Raw genomic sequence first — 21,403 nt, forward strand, 5'->3', positions numbered from 1 at the left:
AACCAATATGTCTGTGATAGACTTAGGGGTGGATGAGAGTGCTGCAGGGCCCTGGACAGCGTCGCGGGGCCCTAGGCAGCGAAATTTCACGGGGCCCCTCCTTTGACACGGTGCATGCGCTGTGGAGCCACAGCGCATGCACGGGGCCTTGGGAAGTGCGGGGCCTGGGGCAGCCGCTCCGCTCGCCTTGCCCTAAATCTGCCGCTGGATAGACTCTATTTGGTGCATTTGATAGCTTGAAGTGAAAGAAGTTCATTTGTGTATGTGGCATGTTGCTAAATACGAAGTTCCTTATGGGGGGCGGTAGTGGTGGTATGATACAGGTTCACTGGGAAACCCAAAGAAAAGAAAATATTCAGTGTTGTGCGCTAGTCTCTCTTGCCTCAAGGTGTCTCTAATGTAGTGTTTCTCAAAGTGGTCCGTGGATCCACTCTGAAAAACCTGCTAATGGCCGCTCCCATTTGTTGATATACCGGCTCCACAGCCACAGAGCCTCCTGACTCACATTGGTTCTGGATCACTCTTTATCCAGCGTGGGTCAGGCCTCTGCTTCCCATGGCGCTCTCTTGGTTGCAAATGGCAAACCTGAGTGAATAGGAGCCACAAGGCCATGAAGTCAGCAAATAAACAAATCAGAGTGGCCAGCTCTGCCAACCACTTTGAGGAACACTACTCTAATGGGAACAAGGCAAATCTTTTGTCCGGTGTGCCTACCAGAGGCTGAAAATCTGTAAGAAAACCAGGTCCCACCTGGCCTTATCTGGCTGAGGCCTCAAAAAGCCTCTGATAAATGCCTATACAAACCAACAAGCCCATGAGATTGAGATGGGAGGGGAAACTCAAACCCACTGAGCAGATATTGAGGCTACGTCTACACTGCAGGCTTCTTGCGCAAGAAGCCTTTCACACGAGAGTTTTTGCATAAAAACTTCTTGTACAAGAGCACATCCACACCACAAAGTGCATCGCAAAAGCAATGTGCTTGTGTGCAAGAGTGTCCTCTGTTCTGCCGTTTTAGTGCCAATTTACTTGTGCAAAAGTGCTTTTGAGGTGTGGATGCTCTGCAGGTTTTTGCGCAAAAACCTTGGGCTGTGTCTACATTGTCAAGATTTTGTACAAAAACTTGCTGCCTGTCTACACTGGCCGTGAGTTCTTGCCCAAGAACACTGATGTTCTAATGTAAGAAATCAGTGCCTCTTGCACAAGAACTATGATGCTCCTGCTCAGGAATAAGCCCTCTTGCGCAACTGTTCTTGCGCAAGAGGCCAGTGTAGACAGGCAACATGAATTACTTGCGTAAGAAAGCCTGATGGCTAAAATGGCCATCAGAGCTTTCTTGCGCAAGAGAGCGTCTACACTGGAACAGATGCTTTTGCGCAAAAACACATCTCTTGCACAAAAGCACATGCCAGTGTAGACGCTCTCTTGCACAAATATTTTAAGGAAAAAACTCTTGCGTTAAAAGTATTTGCGCAAAATCTTGACAATGTAGACGTAGCATTGCAGTGTAGTGAGGGGTACCTAGTCCTGCTCCTCCCCAGCATCCACAAGTCCTCCAGAGGGACCAGCACTGCACCCCCCCACCACTGTGTCAGGCTCTGGAAACCACCCTGCCACACCAGCCCACTCAGACACCCTCACCTATGCACTCTTCAGCCCCACCCACGCCATCATCATTCCACCTCCTCTGGCCAATCCCTACACTGTCCTCAACCCTGAGCCCAGCAGGAGCCAATGAGAATCCCCACCTGCCCACATCTCAGCCAATGAGATCTCTCCTATGTCAATGGCAGGAAAGCCCGCGCCTCCGCCCCCCGTCGCGTCAGCCCTGTTTCGGGGAAAAGAGAAGGGCTGACCGGCCCGCGCTGTGATTGGCTGCTCCGGGGAAGCCGGCTGCGCGCTCATTGGCTGCCGGCATCGGCTGCTTTGCGGGCCGGGGAAGCTCCGCGGCCGCTGGCACATCGCGGCGGCGGGTGCGGTGCCAGGCGGGCGCGCGGAGCCCTTTGCCCAGGTGAGTAAGGGGCGGCCTGTCCCGCAGCCTGCGCGGGGCCCGAGCGGGGCGCCGGGGCCCAGACGCACGGCCCGTGCCGCCCGGCAGCGGGGGCGGGTCCGGACTGAGACACCGAACGGGGGCCCGGGCTCGGCAGCGCCCCCCCCCCCAGGCAGCCGCCGGGGCCCGGCTCACACGGGGCGCGGCGCGATCCCGGCCAAAGGTGCCCTTGCTCTGCGCCGCGCTCCCAACCCAGCTGGGAGCCGCCTTGCTCCGCCCGGCACCTGCCCCCTGCTCTGGGCGCCTGCCAGGGGCCGAGCGCGGCCGCCGGCCGAGTGCGTGAGCGACCAGGGCAGCAGTTGCAGAGCTTCCCTGGCAGCCTGCGGCCAGCCCTTGCGTAAGGCTATTGGGCTAAATACCGGCGTGTAGGCTCGTTTCGGACCGAAACCAGCCGCGCTGTGTGGTTGCACCGACGCCTTTAGTGCTGTTTGAATTCGCTAAGTGGGACAGTTTCTGTTTTCCTCTTAATGATGCTGGGTTCTCGCCAGTGAGCGTTATTCCACTATCCCAAAGGACAAGCTGCCCTATATGTTCTCTGGACGGCATTCGCTGCATGTTAGAAACAAGATAAGTATCAACTTCTGAGAGGTGTGTGTATAGCGATGGCCTGGTATTTGCCACCAGTAATTGCTTAGAAATAATAAAAACATGTCTTCCTATGCCATCTTTGGAACTAAACTTCTCATCTTTGAGTTAAGTAGTCTGTATCTATTGTTCTTTAAGGGGTGTTGCAAAGTGCATTTCTTTTATGTACTCACCCTTTTCTAAAAGACCCTGAGGATTTCTGTTGAAGGGTGATGACCTAGTATTTATTTTCCTTCCCTCTGGTTAATGTTAGTCTTATTTAAAAAAATGTTTACAAAATTCAAGTGCTAAAAGTTCTCAACTATAGGCTGCTGCCTTAGCTGCATTAAGAGCTATGAAAATTAGACAATTTAAAGCATAGTATTGTGATAACATTCTGAAGTGTGGAACAGTAGCAACTCTGATATTTCTGGCTTACTCAGGGTGACCATAATTCCCTACACTGACTATGAGACACATAGTAAAATTACTCATTCAAGGAAGTTCACCAGTAAACAATTGTACAGCTGTTCAAATTATCAAGTTAGCTGAACCTGTTAGAGTCCAACTACAAAGTATTTTTATTTACCACCTTTGAGGCTTTAGTGTTCATATAAATACTACTCCCCTCCCCTTTTCTCACACTGAGATGGATGTGTGATTGACCAACCCATGTGGTGCTCTCTGCCCTCCATGCCTGGCTGGGCAGTAAATGGAATCACCTCTCCTAGTATCTGCCTTGGAAAGATGCAATGCCAACCCTTTTTTGGGGGTGAGGAGGAGCATGTCTCTTCCTCTGACTTCTGCCAGGGTTTATTGAGCAGCAGCCTTTTGATACTGTGCAGGAGGGAAGGAACAGGAGCTGCTTCCAGCTGCTGGGAAGTGTGTGTGTGTGTGGGGGGGGGGGGGGTTAAGGAGGAATGACTTGGAATATGTTTTTTGCAGAGCTCATCTCTTTTTTTTGCCCCCCACTCCCATGTGGCTGTAACCAGCTTGTCTTTTCCTGCCCACACAGTGTCAAAAGGCAGCTAACACCTCCAGGCTGCTGTTGGCCACTGATATAACCAGCTGACTTCTGTCCTGCTATAGTGTGGGCAGGAAGGGGGTAAGCCCTAATGATGCATTGTGCAGCAGAGCCCAGACTAAACCTGACTCCAGGGACTTCAGTGAGCCCAGCAAGAGAGGTGGCACAGCAGGAAGAACAGAGGGAACAGAGCAGCATTGTGCTCCCTAGGGACTAGACCCAGCGTGTGTATGGGAGGGGGGGGGGGTTATAAAGGGTGCTACATCCCTGTCCTGGGGATTCTGGAGTCTGCAGGTTGGGAGTGTGAAGAGGCTGGAAATTGCTTCAGCATCGCCACTCCAGAACTTAGCTGAGGGATGGAGTGGCTTTCCCATGCCAGTGCTATGTGGGGCTTTGGCACATGCAGACTTCAGCTTTTCCTGACCAGCACCTCAGCCTGCATACCTTTGGCTGGACTGGTGCCCTGGACAAGCCCAAGGTAATGGGGAAAGTAAGGAGTCTGCCAGCCAGTATCTGCAAAGAACACACTGCAGAGAACCAACCTCTGGTCACAGCATTAGGAGCAGGATGTGTCCCTCCTGGAGGGGTTATGGAGGAGCAGCTGGTGGGAGAGGCAAGGAAGAAGAGAGGATAATGAAAGGGAAAGCATGTAAAGAGCTAATGGGTAAGCAGCAGAGGTGACAACCATCTGGTGCCTGCCTACACTCCCCAATCACAGCAGCTTGCAGCCAGTGCCAGCTGGAAACAAGATGGGTGGGGATGGGTCCCAGCTGACCTAGAGCCATCAGGCAGCAGGCCCCAGGTGCTCCATCTTCACCTGGCCACTGGACCCTGCTGGTAGGCATGTGGCTGAGGAGCAGGGATCTGGCCAGGAGCAGGAACCACTGATACTGTTGAGGGGAGACAGAAAATACAGGACAACCTCTGCCAATTTTTAAGAGTCTAAACACCTGTACGAGGGATTAAATATGGGACTGATCCTTTTAACAATGAGATGTCTGCTCATTGTAGGTTTATTCAGCTAAAATTCTTCTAGGGCAAGTTTATGGAATAGGTAGGTCTGCCTTCACTTGTAAGGTTAGTTGGAGTGCTTGGGTCTCATGAAGAAATTAGTTTCACCACTGGCACTAATCTGGGAGTAGTATTGCTGGCTTTCATTCTGATTACAAATGATTCCTAGCTCAAGAGTTTGAGGAAGAGGGGGAAGATTCCTTGTTCCATTGCTATTTTCACCTTCCATGTGTACCTAGTCAAGACAAACCAATTTAACCCTTAGAGTTGTATTTTAAAATATTAATCCATTTCTCCATAAAATTAAAACTATACAAGTTAGAAAAATAACATTCTCCTATAGGATATGGAACCCAAATACTGCATTATGCTAGTGCCTGAAAACTAGAAAGAGAAACTAACTATCCAGATAGCAAAGTGAAATGAAACGGCTCTCTCTGGTTGCATAACTCAATCTGATAGTTCATTTGCAATGGGATTACACAAAGCATTAGGGCTCCACATTTAAGAAAGTAAATTGCTAGTCACACTAAAGGTTTTAACTTAATCTAAAATTATACTGAACTTAATTTTTCATTTTTACAGTAGGCCTTTTTTAAATAAGGAGTAGAGCAGATCTCTGAATGGTTGTAGTTTTGAGGACTGTAATTATCTCTTAGGAATGGGATCTCTTAAAAAAAAAAAGGCAAATTGTCCAATCTTTCATTTCAGACGCAGGAGTTAACTAATTTTACTAACTATGGGCTATATCTTCAGAGTAATTTAGGTGCATAGGTCCAAAATATTAATCCTCAAAACTCTTACTTAGCTGCCATCTAACTATGGATGTGAAATCCCATTTAATTGGTTAAATCAGTTAATATTTAACTGACTAACCAATTAAAGGGGATGGGGGGGGGGGGGGAACAACCACTCCAGTCCAGAGGGGCTGGAGTGCCTCCCCTACTTCCGCACCTGCTGAGGCCAGGCTTGAGAACCCCCTCTCCCTCCACTGCAGGCAGGCACCTGGGTCCTGGATGGTGAAGCAGCCCCTGCTTGTGGTGTCCCTCCCTCCCGCCCCTGTGAGGCTAGAGGAGAGAGCTGTTCTAGCCACCACTGGTTAACCGGAACCAATAACATCACCCTTACTGGTTAACTTTCACATCCCTACATCTAACCCTAATGTCTCCGTGGGATCCTTCAACTACATGTTCCCCAGTTTGTCTTGCCTGTAGGAACCAATCTGGTAGGCACTCTTGGAGAACACCTAGTCACAATAAAACACTGGCAATAGTGTTCCCCTTATGACAATTAGAATATGCACTCCTGTCTGTTTAGTATCTATAAATGAGTAGTCATCTTTGACAGTCTTGACATTACACAGGGTTGTCTTTTTCCATAAATCAGGGCTCGGGCAAGCCCTTTAAATAGAAGCAGTTAAAAGGATTCATAGCTGCTGCCCCACTGCTAGAACATTCCCTGGGAGCCATGTGCTACCCCTTTCAGCTGCTTCTATTTAAAGGGCTTGCACCTTCCCCATGGTGGCAGGCAACAGCCCCAAAGCAGGCATGAGCCCTTTAAACAGAAGCAGTTGAACGGGCTCGCGGGTTCTTGGCTCCTAGGCAATGTGCTAGCATGGGGCCGGAGCTGCGAGCCCTTTAAATAGCTGATGCCTGGGAGGTGCGAGCCCTTTCAACTTCTGCTATTCAAAGGCCCCCGCGCCTTCCAGGGTGGCCCATAACCTCTTCAAAATTTTTGAAGTGGCCCTCATGCAAAAATTATTGTCCACCTCTGTCATAAGGTAGTATTGTGTAAAACATTTTTGTGCTAGGTCATGCATACTGTGGGTGATCACCATTAACTTCCTTTTACAGTAGCTCCTGACCCATATTTAAGCATGTGTATAATGTACATATTTATGAGATTAGCTAAAGTAATGACGTGCTTTGCCTTCCGTGATTTGATATATTCAAGATACCATTGATTTGCCTTTCACTTTAGAGCCTGTTTCCATTGAAGTCAGAGACACAACTCCCATTGTCTTCAGAGGGGAAAGGATTCAGCAGTTTTAACTCTTTGGAAAACTGTTTTAGGGACATTGAAGAAAATCAGGCCAATTTAATTAAAGTGTACACTGCATATTAAAATCATATCTGTGTAGTTGCCCTTATGCTAAAGTGGCCTTTTAGTTCACTTTAGCTTAATCCTGTTTAGTTTTCCTGTCCTTAAAATATTGGTTCCAGGTGTCAGACAGTGATTAGCTCACAAAGAAAGTAAGGCCTCTTAATGGCTGATCTTTAACTTAAATCCTACATTTCTATACAGGAGAAAAAAAGAATGGAAATCCTTCCAAATGCATCTTTGCTAGCATCAAAGCTGAAAAATACTCTAATCCAGTACTACAGTATTGAAGATTGTGAATGGCGAATTGCTAAGAAAACGGTAAACAATCCTGTTACAATTTCTTATATGTAATTGTACTGTTTCCCTTATGAGAGGAGTAGTAGGGCATCAATTTTTCCTTTCTTCTCACGCTCCTAAATAATGTCAATTTGAGAATTTTGTTACATGGTGATTTCAAATGGAATTCTTTGTACAGCAGAGAACCCAGGTCAGCTAAACTGTTGCTTGTCTGCTTTGAGGCCTAACGCTGACCTCCTTTTCTTGAGCAAAAATGTACTATGTCTTTACCTTTCCAATTATGGATACAAGTATCTCACACTAGAAACAGTTCTCCAAGATTTCCTTTATAAAAGGTGTAGACTTTCTAGTGTTTTGATTTGTTTGCTGCAAGTTTATCAAATTGATGGGACTAAGTGTAGTAACTTAGTATTTTTGCTTGTTGCTGTGCAGATTTTTGGACCTTTGTGTTCGTTTTTCCAGGCAAAAATTGGTGATGCAAAATCAAATATTGTCCTAGTGTAATCTGTTAGTTTACAAAATATAAAGCCCTATTTCTTAAAACAGGAGTAGTATCAAATGTCACACAGACTGTTTCCTTCTTGCAGAAGCCTCAGGGAAGGGATTTGTGTTATCCCCAGAAGCAGATGTCTTGCACTTTGATCTCTTTCCTGAGTCTCACAAGCCTCATAGCTTCAGTTTCCTTTGATCACTCTGACCTCTCTGCATTATAACATGGAGAAACTTGTAGTCCAAGCCTGTTCACCAAGGCCTGGAAAGGTGGGCTGGACATCTATTTTCTTTGTGAAGTTATTCCATATCCAAAAGAACCTCAGAGTTCCAACTGCCCAACAAATCCATATGACATGGTTACTATGTGACACTTTTATTCTTTGGTAGGTTTCATCCTGAGTGTTTGTTCGCTAAAGATGAAATAGTGTAACTATTTAAATGGGTAACTGGTAAGCATGAACTTATCAGTTACTGTAACAATTATACACAGGCTCCTGGCTCTGCTCCCAGGGAGCCAGCTGCCACCCCATCTGTTGGGTCTGTATAAGAGCCTGCAGCGTGAGGTGGCAGCTGGCTCCTTTGGAATGGGGCCAGAGGCTGGGAGCCAATATGCACCAGGAGCTGACTTAAAAGTAGTATCTGATACAAAGGCAGCAGTGTGGCATGGCACCCAGCTCCTTAGGAGCAGGGCTGGCAGGTGGGGAGCTGGTATGTGCTGTTTCCAGCATGCGCTGGCTCCCAAGGAGCCGGCTGCTGCCTGTGCTGCAGGCTCTGCAGTTTAATGCTTATACTGCAGAGCCTGCAGTGCAGCTGGCTCCCCAGGAGTGGGGCTGGCAGCTAGGAGAGACCTGCCATTCTGCCAGTTTATATCTGTAAGATTACTAGAGCCCTGTGTGGCTACAATTGTACTGCTGTAATTGGTACGGGTGAGGCCTCAACAGAAGTGCTGTGTCCAGTTCTGGATGCCTCACTTGAGGAAAGATGTGGACAAACTAGAGAAGGAGTCCATAGAAGAGAGTGCGCACCCACCCACCCACGTACGTTTAGAAAACCTCCCCTATGAGGAAAGGATAAAAAGGACTTGGCATGTTTAGTCTTGAGAAAATGGAGGTTTGGGGGGAGAGGGAGAAGAGACATGGTAAGACTTTATATGGGAGGCTGGACTTGATGGCATCTCTGGGTCCCTTCCAGCCCTGCATTTCTATGATTTTAGGAGATTAGCAGCGAATGAAGATCACTGAAGTCTTTCCAAACAATATTTAGGTAATTGAGTTTTCTTGAAAGCAGAAGATGTAGAGCAATAAAGGAGAAAACTACTCATATGGAATAAATGACTCACTTTATAAAAAAAAAATCTAAATCTAAAGAGATGAATGTCTCCATATTCCCAGTGCTGATTGAGTTCTTTACAGGTTGTCCATCCACCTTTGAGGTTTTCTCTGAGGCTTTGATACTTCCAACTCCATTTCTGCCCCACAGCTAAGTCGGGTGCATCTGAAGATTGAGAACTAGAACACGTGTAAAATGCTTTTACCTAGTCCACACTGGCCAGGAAAAAAAATTAAAACTTGTTAAGCTTAATCAGTTTTAAAATCTGTCAGCTTGAATCTCTGGGTGGCGTAGACGAGAATTTAGACATTCACATCCTATAGCTTTATGGGTAGGTCCTTCACAGCATAGTTAGCTTGAGGTATAACTGAACTGTTACCCCAACCCAGCTTCCTTCTGCATATACAAATCTTGTAACTTAAGTCAAGTGGGGCTTTAAACTCAAGCTGTCCTGCCATTGTCAGGGAGAATGTGGGAGCTTGAGTGCTATTGAGGTTCAAGCTAGTAGTGGTTTAGGAACTCAGCCTAATTCCTTCTGCTGAGATACTGCAGTCTTTTTCCTGAGTCTGGAAACAAATTTTGCATTTATGTAACTGTAAATAAATTATGTGATATTGCTGCAGAGACTACTCTTAGATTCCTTGCTAAACATTGTCAAGGTAGTAAGTAATAAACCTGGCCTTTTAAAAATGTGAAGAACTTTTTTATTAAATGTTGTAATTCCCTGAATGTTGTTAAAAGTATGATGCATGATTTTTGCTTTTTATTAAAAAAGAAAAGGTAATATTTACTTTGACAACTAGTGTTCTTTAAGGACCTACTAACCAGGTGCCCTTGATAATGAGCCAGGGCCTTAGGATGAAATAGCTTGTTTCTGGCAAAAAAGTCCTAGTGAGTGTCCACTTTTAGGAATTTTTTTTTAAAAAAAGAGTATATGCAGTGATATAAATAGGACCTAGCATATGTCTAAAATTTGTAAAACAGCCTGCTTTCCAATTTTTCTGCTACATGGCAGTACATTGTGACTTTTTCCAGGCATCAGTGAAGTGCTTAACAAGTTTTACACAAAGTATTCAATGCAATAATTTCATGGCTAAACCGGATGGTGTTTTAACTACTACAACAACAACAATAATAATATAATAGAGGGATACAGACTGGTGCTGAGCCCATTTTAGTTCCTGATCAAGCAGCTCACTTAGACATGTTCGTGACACTGACTCACCAGTTGAAAGAGTTAGGCATATGCTTAAATTGCTTACTGAATCAGGGCCTTAATTCCAACACTTGATAATGTACTGAGAAACACAGCTCATTTGAAAGAGTGTATTTGCATGTTGTTAGTAAAAATTGTGATAGCTTAGGTGTTTTCATGCCTAAAACATGTAGGATGACCCATATATAAAATTGATGCACACTTTAAAAGCATTCATATATAATATGGTATTCTTCCACGTTTATTTTCCAGAAAGATGCAACAGTGTGGCGGAAGCCATCAGAAGAATTCAGTGGATACCTGTAAGTTCTTACCTTCAGACTAGATAATGTCTTAAAATCCCACCAACTTACTTAATAGACATTGGAAGTGTGTGTGTGTGGGCGGGGGGGGGGGGGGGAATATGGAATTAGGCATCTTGGTGAAAGCTTCTGTGAGCTTACTGAAATAGTTCAACATTTTAAATTTACTTTTAAAATGTCATGGTTTAAATGAAGATATTTATTATTTGGTATTCTAAAGGACTGCCGCTCTAGGCATATTTTGATCATTCTCGGTGGAAAAAAACCTGACTTACTGTTGTAACTGCCATTTATTTGTACTTTATAAAAGACTTTTCTCCTCCTCACCCCTTTTCTTCTCCCTTTTTGTATTTCATTTCTGCCTTCCCATTCACCACTGTTCCTTCCCCTCTCTGTCCCTGTCCCTCCTTTTTTCCCTACATGTCTTTCCTGCTCCTCATAGGAGAGGAACAGCAAACTGACAAGCAATTTCAGAGATGGAGGATGTCAGTTTTTCCTCTCTCCATTTACCCATGCAGTGAGAAATACTTTAGTGATATATAGCAGAAAATGACTGCTGACTGGAGGTGCCAAAAAGGGACAGCATAAATGGGAGTACATCTTATTGACCTTTAAAATACATTAAAAAAAAAAAAAGCTAAGGAACCATATCACATGGACTGAAAAGAGAGGTTTTCAATTTGAAAAATACAAATGGTAGTTTAAGAACCTCTCTTAAAATACACTGCAAGAAAAAGGATTGGCTGATTGAATGCATGTCTTTCCCCATACCTAAAAACTAAACAATTTATCAGAAAAGTTTATCTTCAGTTGTGTACACAGTAAGTGGAAAGCATAAACAATCTTTTATTTTAAACAGCTACAAGGCTCAAGGTGTTGTAGAAGACATTACCAACAGAGTAGTAGATCACATTCGTCCCGGACCTGATAGACTAGATTGGGACAGTTTAATGACTACAATGGACATTGTTGAAAAGTTTGAAGAGGTAAAGATTTGTCTTCTAGACCCATAAATAGACCATGCATTGTGTGGATGCAAATATGTATTGTACAGTTCAGTATAGTTATTGCATCATCTTATGCTGATTTTTGTGATTAACCTGAGAAATTGATACATACACATAGGTCTATACATTTTGTCTTATGAAGTAATCTCACATATATGCTCCTGTATATAGTATTCATTTCAGAAGCCGGGTGGAATTCTGTCCCAATTCAATGTTTCCAAAAGTAAGGATCAAAGGATAAGATTTAGTAGGTTATGCTCTGGCATCTTCCTGTAAATATCTATGCTCTGGGGGATTAGTTTCATTTTTACTTCAAGTGCAGTCTTTAGAGCTTTTATTCTGTGGGATGTAGCCTTTTTAACATTGCAAAAGATGCATGGTTTTGGAGAAACTACCAACTGACCTGTTTCCTGTAGACTGGCTTCAATATGCTGTCAGAATTTTGTGCTGGGAACCCGGATAGTGAATGCAGTGGGCCAGGACTTACCAAAAGTGATAGGCTTGGCGTTCATTACATTCTGACTGTTAGTTTTGTCCTGGTTATTGGGGGTATTCAGTACAGCACTTCAAAACTAAAGGGTTATACATTTAATGAAAAATGTGACCAGTTTTCCTGGCTTAAAGTTAGAGCCTTACAGTGAATTATTTTACTTAATGGCTGTGTCTACATTGGCATCCCTTTCCGGAAAAGGGATGCTAATGAGACACTTCGGAATTGCAAATCCACGGGGGATTTAAATATCCCCCGCGGCATTTGCATTTACATGGCTGCTGCTTTTTTCCGGCTCGGGGTTTTTGCCGGAGAAAAGCGCCAGTGTAGACGCGATTCTCCGGAAAATAAACCCTTTTCCAGAAGATCCCTTGAAAGTAGGAATAAGGGATCTTCTGGAAAAGGGCTTATTTTCCGGAGAATCGCGTCTACACTGGTGCTTTTCTCCGGCAAAAACCCCGAGCCGGAAAAAAGCGGCAGCCATGTAAATGCAAATGCCGCGGGGGATATTTAAATCCCCCATGGATTTGCAATTCTGAAGTGTCTCATTAGCATCCCTTTTCCGGAAAGGAATGCCAATGTAGACACAGCCAATGTGTTTAATATATCCAAAAATAGTCTCCTCTTTGGTAAGTTTTATTTTATTACTAGCTTGGTGAATCAAAAGCACTTTGTAGAGCAGTTACAGAGTGAAAAGTACTCTGTTTTATTCATAACTTTTGGGATGTCCAATTGTAGACATCTGGAGCTTAACTTAAAACAAAGATGAGCAATTGCAAGTGAATTGGAGTGAATACCTCTAAGTTTTAGGTACATTTCAAAGCTGACATGTCAGAGGGGCTTTTGTACGTTTCAAAGGAGGAATGTGGAAGTGCTGATCAACTAGTAGATGGAATTACTCAATATTTAACATCCTTAGTTGGAAATGCTGGCTTCATATGAACATTAAGACTTCTTTGACACTTGGTTCATTGTTTTGCTATCCTTCTGAAGAATTGCTGTGTAATGCGATATACTACTGCTGGCCAGCTGTGGAACATAATTTCCCCACGAGAGTTTGTTGACCTCTCCTACACTACTCAGTATGAAGAGGGGCTTCTAACTTGTGGTAAGATGTCATTTTCACCATTACTTTTTTTCTTATTTTGCAACAGATTACTATATAGTTCTATGTATGTGCTAGGAATGTGAATGGGTAACTGGTTACCCATTATTTTAGTTACATACCAGTTAACTAGTACCTGAGAGCAGCCCCTCCACCTGTGGCCTGGCTGTTGGCAGAGGGCTACTCCAGCCCCAAGGGACTTTTGGAGCCAGCTCCCATGCACACAGGGCCTGGAGTAGGAGCTGCCCCTCCTTCCATGCATAGCTGCTGTCTCCTGCTGCTGGTCCCTCCCCTCCACAGCATGCAGGCAGGCCAGCAGCAGCAGCCCACTTAACTGATTAACTGGGATTTTACATCCCTAGTACATGCTCTTCTGAACCCCTTAAAATTTCCAGTTTTAAAAGGCTTTACAAGCTAGTCTATTGAAAGCATTACACATCTACAAGTGTGCTCTTGTATAGCACTTTACATATTTAAAGCCATATACAAGCATTAGCCAAGCCCTACGTCAAGCAAGTATCACCAGGTGGTAATGCATGGGAAAATTGTCAGAAAACAGAAATGCCCAAAGCTATATAGTGAATTGAGTGGAGCTGGAATTAGAACTTCTTTATAAATGGAAGACAACTCTGGTGTAAAGTTATTGCTTGTCCCTGGAGAGATGGTTTGAAAGAAGAAAGGGCAACCTCCAGGCTTTAAAATTATACTCATAATATCCAGAAGTAGAGATTTTTATCTTGCATTTGCTCTTCCAGACTCTCTATTTCACATCTCTCCTTCCTTTTCCTCCATCTCCTGCAAACAAAATCTTTATTCTAGGTCAGCCTGCTAACTATATAGTGGAGCTGTGTGTTATCCCAAGGCACAGCTTCTAGTCTTTTGGAAAATGAACTGTTCAGCTGTTCTCCCATCCTACCCCACCCAAAAAAACTGCATTTTGTGCCTTAAGATAACAGTGAGATACACCCATGGATCTAAGAACAAAACTAAGCCTCCAAGTGTGTACATATAAGAAACATGGCTTTGTGATCCAGTCTTCGTGATTGACTTTTGTAACTATTTATTTTTTTAATTAGGTTTAAGTCTAGACTATGGAGAAACGAGACCTAATTTTGTCCGTGGATTTAACCACCCCTGCGGCTGGTTCTGTGTCCCGCTTAAGGATCGTCCTGACCAAAGCCTTTTGACAGGCTTCATCCAGACTGAACTGCGAGGGATGCTTCCTCAGTCTGCAGTAGATACTGCCATGGCTAGTACCCTGGCAAACTTTTACGCTGACCTCAGAAAAGCACTGAAAACATAATCTATTGACCTTAATTTCCATACATGTCTTGCAGTCATCTGTTCCTCTTTCCTGTATTGTATCAAGGCTTTGATTAGATTAGCAGGTGCTGCCTCAGAGGTATGCATACATCCCTAGCTCATCATACGGGTTTGTGTTCCTTGCTGAGCTCTGAAAACTTATTTTATATGGTCAGTCTGTACACTAATTTGCTTCCAAGGAAGATAGCTCAGAATTGGGGCTCAACCCTAGTAAATATTGAATGACATCAACTCTTACTGGAAAAGGAGGAGCAGGTGGGTACTCGTTATTTTGCAAGTTCAGCGCATCTGTGCTGCCAGCATCTCATTGACAATAGAATTTTATTGTGAATTTTAATTTTTAAGACACTCCTTTAAAAGATTGAGACAAATAGTCTGTATTTGCAAGTTTCTATTTTTATACACTTTAGTTGAATACAAAATGACATTTTAACAGTCTGTGTTAAGGCTCAGAGTGGAATTCCCCAAAAGGATATAAATTGGGTACTATCACTTAAAAACTGAGCTCTTGTTTGGAAGGTAAAAATTCACATTAGCAAATATCTAAGTTTATTTGCATTTCCTAAATATTAGTTAACTACTATATTTAAGAAGTCTCAGATATGTCAAGATACTAAGTATTTAGATGTGCATTTATAGCTTCTCAGAGTCCACTGTCTTTAGTGATCGAACAGGCCCATGTTCATTAAAGCACAAAACCCTAACACATCTATCCATTATCCCTTTGTGCAATCTAGCTTTTAAAAGCAGAAATGTATTTATGTATCTAAACTTGCATCTACTATATTTGCTACTATTAGAAATCATAAGCCCATTTTCCACCGTTCAATTTAAAAACAAACAAAAAAAACCTCATTTTAATTCTCACTTTTACCCCCTATATTTTTTCCTTTTTGGGTTATATCTTCATATTTGTTCAAAGCTAAATACTACATCTGGATATGGAAGGAGCTAATAAAGGCAACACGACAACGTACAGCTATTCTCATGTAAAATTACCAAACATTCTCTGAAGTGAAAATTGGGAGTGACTAGCCACACTAAAATGATCAGCAAACTTGAATATTTTATCTGTGTTTAAAAAAACCCCCCAATATAAATCTTGAACTTGGATAATTAACAAGCAGAAAGCCAAACTCTAGCACGATTCAAACCCATATGAGGATTAAGGGCCAAAACTTGAGGGCTGTCTCTACACTGGCATGCTCTTGAGCAAAAACTTGCTGCCTGTCTACACTGGCCGTGTGTTCTTGTGCAAATAAACAGACGCTCTAATGTATGAAATCAGGGCTTCTTGCGCCAGAACTCTGACACTCCCACTCAGGATTAAGCCCTTTTGCGCAACTGTTCTTGTGCAAGAGGCCAATGTAGACAGGCAACATGAATTGTGCAAGAAAGCCCTACGGTTAAAATGGCCATCAGAGCTTTCTTGTGCAAGAGAGCGTCTACACTGGCATGGATGCTCTTGCGCAAAAGCACATGCCAGTGTGGATGCTCTCTTCTGCAAAAGAGTTTTTGCAGAAGAACTTTTCTGCAAAAGAGTTTTTGCATGAGAACGCGCCAGTGTAGATGTAGCTGAGGGGTATTTAGACATAGGAGAGAGACGGCTCTTCTGACAATTCCATTGGATAACTAGCTACATCTTTAGGTGTCTCTCTTTAAAAGTTTGGCCCCAAGTATTTAATAGTAACTTCTATGCATCTTTGCTTTAGGAAAAACTAGTTACACCCATGTAACCCTTCAAATGTTTAATGGGCATTTTGTTTGATTAGGGTTTACTTTAATTGTATGGTAGATGCAATTAATACATTTTCATTTTTTGTAATTCAGCAACACAATATAGCAAGTGGCATACTAGGAGTGATGGAAAACCACAGGCAGCTTAATCATCATACATGCAACAATCTTAAATGGATGTGTATTTAGATGTTATTGAAATTAACATTCAGAAACCTATGATCGACTAAGTTAATCAAAAACAACTTAGTCTCAGAGGGGTAGCAGTGTTAGTCTGTAACTTTAGAAACAACAAGCAGTGGGCACCTTAGAGATTAACAAAAATATATATAGTCTCACGAGCTTTTGTGGGCAAAGCCCACTTCTTCAGATGGGCTGGGGTAGAAACAACAGGAATCCCGAATTTATATCAGAAAAAGAAGGGGAGGAAAAGAGTACCTGTCGATTGTAGTACTTTTTAAATGGAAACTCAGCTTTCCTCTGCAGCATTTACAACCCTAACAGTGGGCTCATTCAGAACACTGAGCCGATGTTAGTTTCATTATTGTTCAAACTGACTAGTTTCAAAAACGTTAATTTGGGAAACAGGCATAAATAGTGAAAACAGGTGTTTTTAAAGTCCTCAGTTTCAGGCATTTAGTGTAGATAACTTGGTCCCAATTATATGCATTCGGTGGGGGTGGGATTAATTTTATCTTCTGTGACTCTCCAGTCAGAGGAGGCATACTGTGTTATATCCTCATTGGGTTTGTGTGCATGTCTGCAGCCTGTGATTCCTCACTTGTATACTCTTCTCTTCTTCCCCTCCACTTCCTCTAGGTCCTAGAGTTAGGCCCTTTTTTTGGCTTGGGAACTATAATTTGTGAGGAGGCAAGCCATGACCAAGAGAAAGTGGAGCTGGAGGGTGGACTTCCCTTTCCCAAACCTGCAGGGATTTCTAGCCTTTACTAATACCACAAATCAGGCATTCTTCCCTTCTGAGCCCCCTCTGATTCCTAGAGGAAAGTGATCCAAGGGAAGAAGCCAGCGCAGCCCACTCTAGCAGCACAGCTCCATTGGAATAGCACTATTAAGGATTTAGAGGCAATTCTGTGAGATCTTCTGGATTTTTTTCCAGATATAGGAAAATCTGTGTAATTATGTTAAACTCCATGTCTTTTCCAGAACTGATGCATCTAGATAGTTCTTTTATAGTAAAAAAAAAAAATCTGGATTTATCAGTTTTCTGTTTATATTGTACTTTTACTAGTGAAGGAATCGGAACATCTAATTTATGAAGGCACTTCAGTGGTTCTGAACAATTCAAAAAGAAGCACAAGAAACCCTTTTATAGGAAGGAAGGTGTGTTTATATGGCACTAAGCACTTTACAGACAAGACTACAAGGCACCTGCGCCAAAGGTTCCTGATCTAACACTCCTTGTAGTCAGGGATGTCTTTGTAGAAACTTTGGTAGAATTGTTCAAGGCACTCAGTGAAGATAGGCTAGTGAAGCAGAGTGAGCACATTGTGTTTTTTTTTCCCCTCAAATGGAGAAGAATCACAGTATTTTAGGTATAATGTTTGTGTCATTCTTTTCAGTTTCCATTCTGTCTCCACAGAAGTTGCCTTTTATTTGTGAAATAACTTCTCCCAATAGTATCATTGGGGATTGAAAAACCTCAGTTCATATCTCCTGTTGAGATCTATATGAATTATGTATTTACTAAGGAAACTAGTAAATACAAAGCATGTGCAGTCATTTCTGGCATCTAGAACATCTGTTGGCCTGGTTTTGTTGTGCAGTGCACAGAGCATGGTTTCACGGAGTGATTACAGATTAAGATTCTGAACTGCATCTCTCTCCAAGCTGCTCTCCTCTCTCTTTCTAAATAAAGCATCTGCCCACGCTCCAGTTTCAGTGACAGTCTCCTGAATACATAGTCTGTCCTTATGACATTCTTGGCACAGAGACCAGCAATTAACAGTACACACTGCTGTAGTGATTTGGCTGTAGGTGTAGTAGGCTTCCTATAAAAACTGATTAGCTTGCCACATTACTGAGCAGTATAGGTTAGAATCAGTCAGAGACTGAGTGGGTCTACCAGACTGCATTTTATTTATCCATGTTTAGAGGACAATTAAACTAGTTTTGTACTTTTCAGAACACACATGAGCACATAGCATCTTTAAGGGAATGAGAGATCAGAGACTCAGGACCAGGTATTTTGATAAGAGCTTTAAAAAAAAAAACACACCCAAGAACTAAGGATTAGAAGCGAGCTTGTCCTTTCGTAAGTTCTTGGTGATCTTGCTGCATCTAAAACATGGCACTAAGTGAGGGCTGGTCAATCATTTTTGATCTACTACAAGATCTTGGTAAGTGGTCAAGGGCTGCACTCTTCTATGGAGGAGGTGCTGGTCTGGGCTGCAGATTGGGTGCAGATGGGAGCTCAGGGTAGGAGATTAGGGTGCAGGAGAGGGCTTGGGAGGAAGAGGGGTTTGTGACCTAGGGCAGGGGATTGGGGTGTGGGGTCCAGGAGTAGGGGAGGATTCTGACCTAGAGGCAGCATCTAGGTGGGGGGACAGAGTCTAGGAGGGAATTGTTACCTGGGAAGGGAGAGTGGGGATGCAGAGGTTTTGGGTGGTGACATGAGGAAGAGAGTTGGAGTGTAGGAGAGGATGGGGTGATAGGTAAGTACTTTGTGGCCAAAGCCTGCTTTAGGAGGTTCCTGGTCCTGCAGGACCCTCTGGCAAGCTCCCTGCCCACCACAACCCCAGGGCTCAAAGTGGCTGGCTGCTCCATGTGCCTCTGTGCTAAATTGTAGGATTGACCTTATGCCCCCAAAAAGGAGGTTTACTGATCTTGTGGGGAAAGGGTTTTTGCGCAAAAAGAAAATGTCCACACTGCTTGTTTTTGTGCAAAAACCCTAGTGCAAAAACAGATCGGCAGAAAATACGCAAATGAGATCGTGACTCATGCAAATGAGTCCCTCGTGAGCATATTTTTGCCAAGAAGACTCGTAGTATAGCCATAGCGATTAACTGTGATGTTGTAGAGCTCTTAAATCACCATTCTGTAATACAATAGTGTGTATAGTATTATTTAAAAATAGATGGTGTATAAGCACTTAGTTTTGTTTTCAGGCCTCGTGGGGCCCCTGGGCAAGGTGGGGGAGCCCAGCTCTGAGTGCCTGGTAGGTGCGGGGCCTTCGGTGGAAAGGGTGGACCAGGAACTGCCAGCTCTCAGTGCTGCTCAGACTGCAACATGCCCCCTGTCTCAGCCTACAGTGCCGTCAGGAGTGCCACATGATGTACTCCATTGGCTATTAAAAGGGCCGTTTTGAATCAGAGCCCTGCGGCAGTTGCTCCCTCTACCTCTTCTCTTCTTCTCCCCCCCCCCCCCCCCCCCCCCTCTTGTTGGCAGGCCTGGTTAGGGGAACAGGGACATTGATTCCAAATCTTTTCCATGGGGGCTCCAGGAGCACAGAAGTGATTCTAAAAAGACATAGAAGTAAACACAGAGGAGAACTTTTGTGCCCACGGGGGCAGTGCTTTCTCCTCATACATTAGTGTGCATCCCTACATGGGCAACCAATGGCAGTACTGCACAGAGCCAGCAGTACTATGGGAGAAAAATTGCTCCACACGCTCTGACTTCCCTTATTCCTCATGAAATGAGGGTTACAGAAGTCAGAGTAAAAAGTCCTCCAGCTCGACATTATTTTGAAATAAAGGCTTGTAGCATAGACGCACACTTATTTCAGAAGAACATCAGTTATTCCAATATAATGTTGGTGTGTAGACATACTTCCAGGCCCCCATTTTACATCTATACTATTAAATCTGTGCCTAATTAGTGTCAGTTGTGTATGCTATACTATAATTTACAGTAATTAGTTGAGATTGCTCAACACCACACATTTTTACGGGACCCCTTTCCAGTTTGACAAAGGAAGCTTAGTTCCTGCTCCAGGATAGCACTCTCCGGGCCTGTGTTGCATTACTTGCCAAGTTAGAATTTGTTTGGCAGTGTGAACACTTAAGTATTATCCTTACAAAAAGGGCTATAATCTTTACTCTTGGAAACTGGTATTTCCAAATACATTGTTGGCACAAATGGGTTCAATACCGTTGAAACCAACTGAGTTGTTCCTGTTTTCATTAGGGTTGAATTTATTCCATGAGTGTGGGCACTTGTCTTTAGCTGATAAGAACTTATAATGTATCATAAGATTGTATTTATATTTTGAATAGGATTGTGATGTAAATTAAAATGAAGTACAACAGACTCTTGCCTTGTTTTCAGTACTTGTTCAGAGCCCTGTGCTTACTACATTAGAGGCAACATTTCCATTCATTTCATGAATTATTTAATTAAAGGCAATTAAATGATGGTTTTCTAGTTTTTCCAAGAGAAAGCCATATAGTATGTATTTTGATTCTACCACAGCAAGCTCCGCACAGGTTTTTCACAGCTGTGTATGTATTGAAAGTCCCTTGAAAAATGTATCTAAATGCTCTTACCAAAAGCTGAAAGGCCTTTTCTAAAATGATCCATGATATAACTTTTACCACACCATGGAGAGACGACTATGGAAACTGACCAGTCCATGTAAAAAAACAAAAATTCTGATACTTAAGCTTGTTACTGAAAGAGTGAAGAATTTGCCATCAAAATGTTACTCAGGCAAATGGTCCAGTCGAGTTCTGAAAAATACACTCCCTAGCTTATCTGGAAATACTTAAATGAATCCCACACCAAGTTCTTCCTAAAAAGATTGAGTTAAAACCTAATTTGCATTATTCTTATACAAAAGCCTCAAGTGAACATAACTTTTTAGCTGCTAACATGACCACACTGCTGTGTAGAAGTTCTTCAGTGCATTCCTATAGTGTCTCCTCCTTGCCCTACCCTGGCCATACCCAGAGAAGATAGATGTGTTCCCTAATAGTTCACTAGGAAAGAATTCATAGAGGGGTACAGTGGACTGCAGTGCAAAGAGTCCTAGGCAGTGCTACAATGGAGTGAGTGCAGCAGCAGTGTGGAGACAGCAGTCCAGGTGCCACTTTGCAATGTAGCTGCTGTCATCATGTTAGGCTCATTCGGGGTGGTAAGGAAAGTGTAGGCACCTTGAGTTGACTGCAGTGAAGATATTCCCACCGTGACTTGTTCAAGGCCAAACAGAAAAATTGTTTCTATGGCCAAGACTAGCCACCGAGCAATTTATACCATGTGAGTAGATCCTTCTAGCTGGGTGCAGCCCTATTTGCTTTAGTGAGATTCCATGGCATACAAAGGGCCAAAAGGAGTCTGTCTGCATGGAGACATTTGCAGGAGCTGAGTTGAATACAAGTCTTAGTCACACTTAACC

General features: G+C 43.3%; 1 protein-coding gene and 1 long non-coding RNA gene across 4 annotated transcripts in view; one reads left to right on the forward strand and one right to left on the reverse strand.

Moving 5' to 3' along the window:
* The window catches only part of LOC142829887 (uncharacterized), a 78,151-nt gene that overhangs the window by 45,365 nt on the left and 11,383 nt on the right, over positions 1 to 21,403 (reverse strand). The gene's annotated exons all lie outside the window — the stretch shown is intronic.
* STARD4 (StAR related lipid transfer domain containing 4) lies at positions 1,880 to 20,319 on the forward strand. 3 transcript variants are annotated; one of them, XM_075932028.1, is made up of 6 exons: positions 1,880 to 2,011; positions 6,954 to 7,070; positions 10,339 to 10,388; positions 11,248 to 11,374; positions 12,879 to 12,993; positions 14,067 to 20,319. In XM_075932028.1, the coding sequence occupies exons 2-6, from the start codon at positions 6,966 to 6,968 to the stop codon at positions 14,291 to 14,293; spliced, it is 624 nt and encodes a 207-aa protein (XP_075788143.1). In that variant the 5' UTR covers positions 1,880 to 2,011; positions 6,954 to 6,965; the 3' UTR covers positions 14,294 to 20,319. The 3 variants fall into 3 exon arrangements, with proteins under 3 accessions (XP_075788143.1, XP_075788142.1, XP_006134515.1); XM_075932027.1 differs by having other exon boundaries at positions 1,900 to 2,015; positions 6,957 to 7,070; XM_006134453.3 differs by lacking the exon at positions 1,880 to 2,011 and adding an exon at positions 7,637 to 7,808.

The sequence above is a fragment of the Pelodiscus sinensis genome, chromosome 6, assembly GCF_049634645.1.
Source record: "Pelodiscus sinensis isolate JC-2024 chromosome 6, ASM4963464v1, whole genome shotgun sequence".
In the NCBI taxonomy this organism is placed as follows: Eukaryota; Metazoa; Chordata; order Testudines; family Trionychidae; genus Pelodiscus; species Pelodiscus sinensis.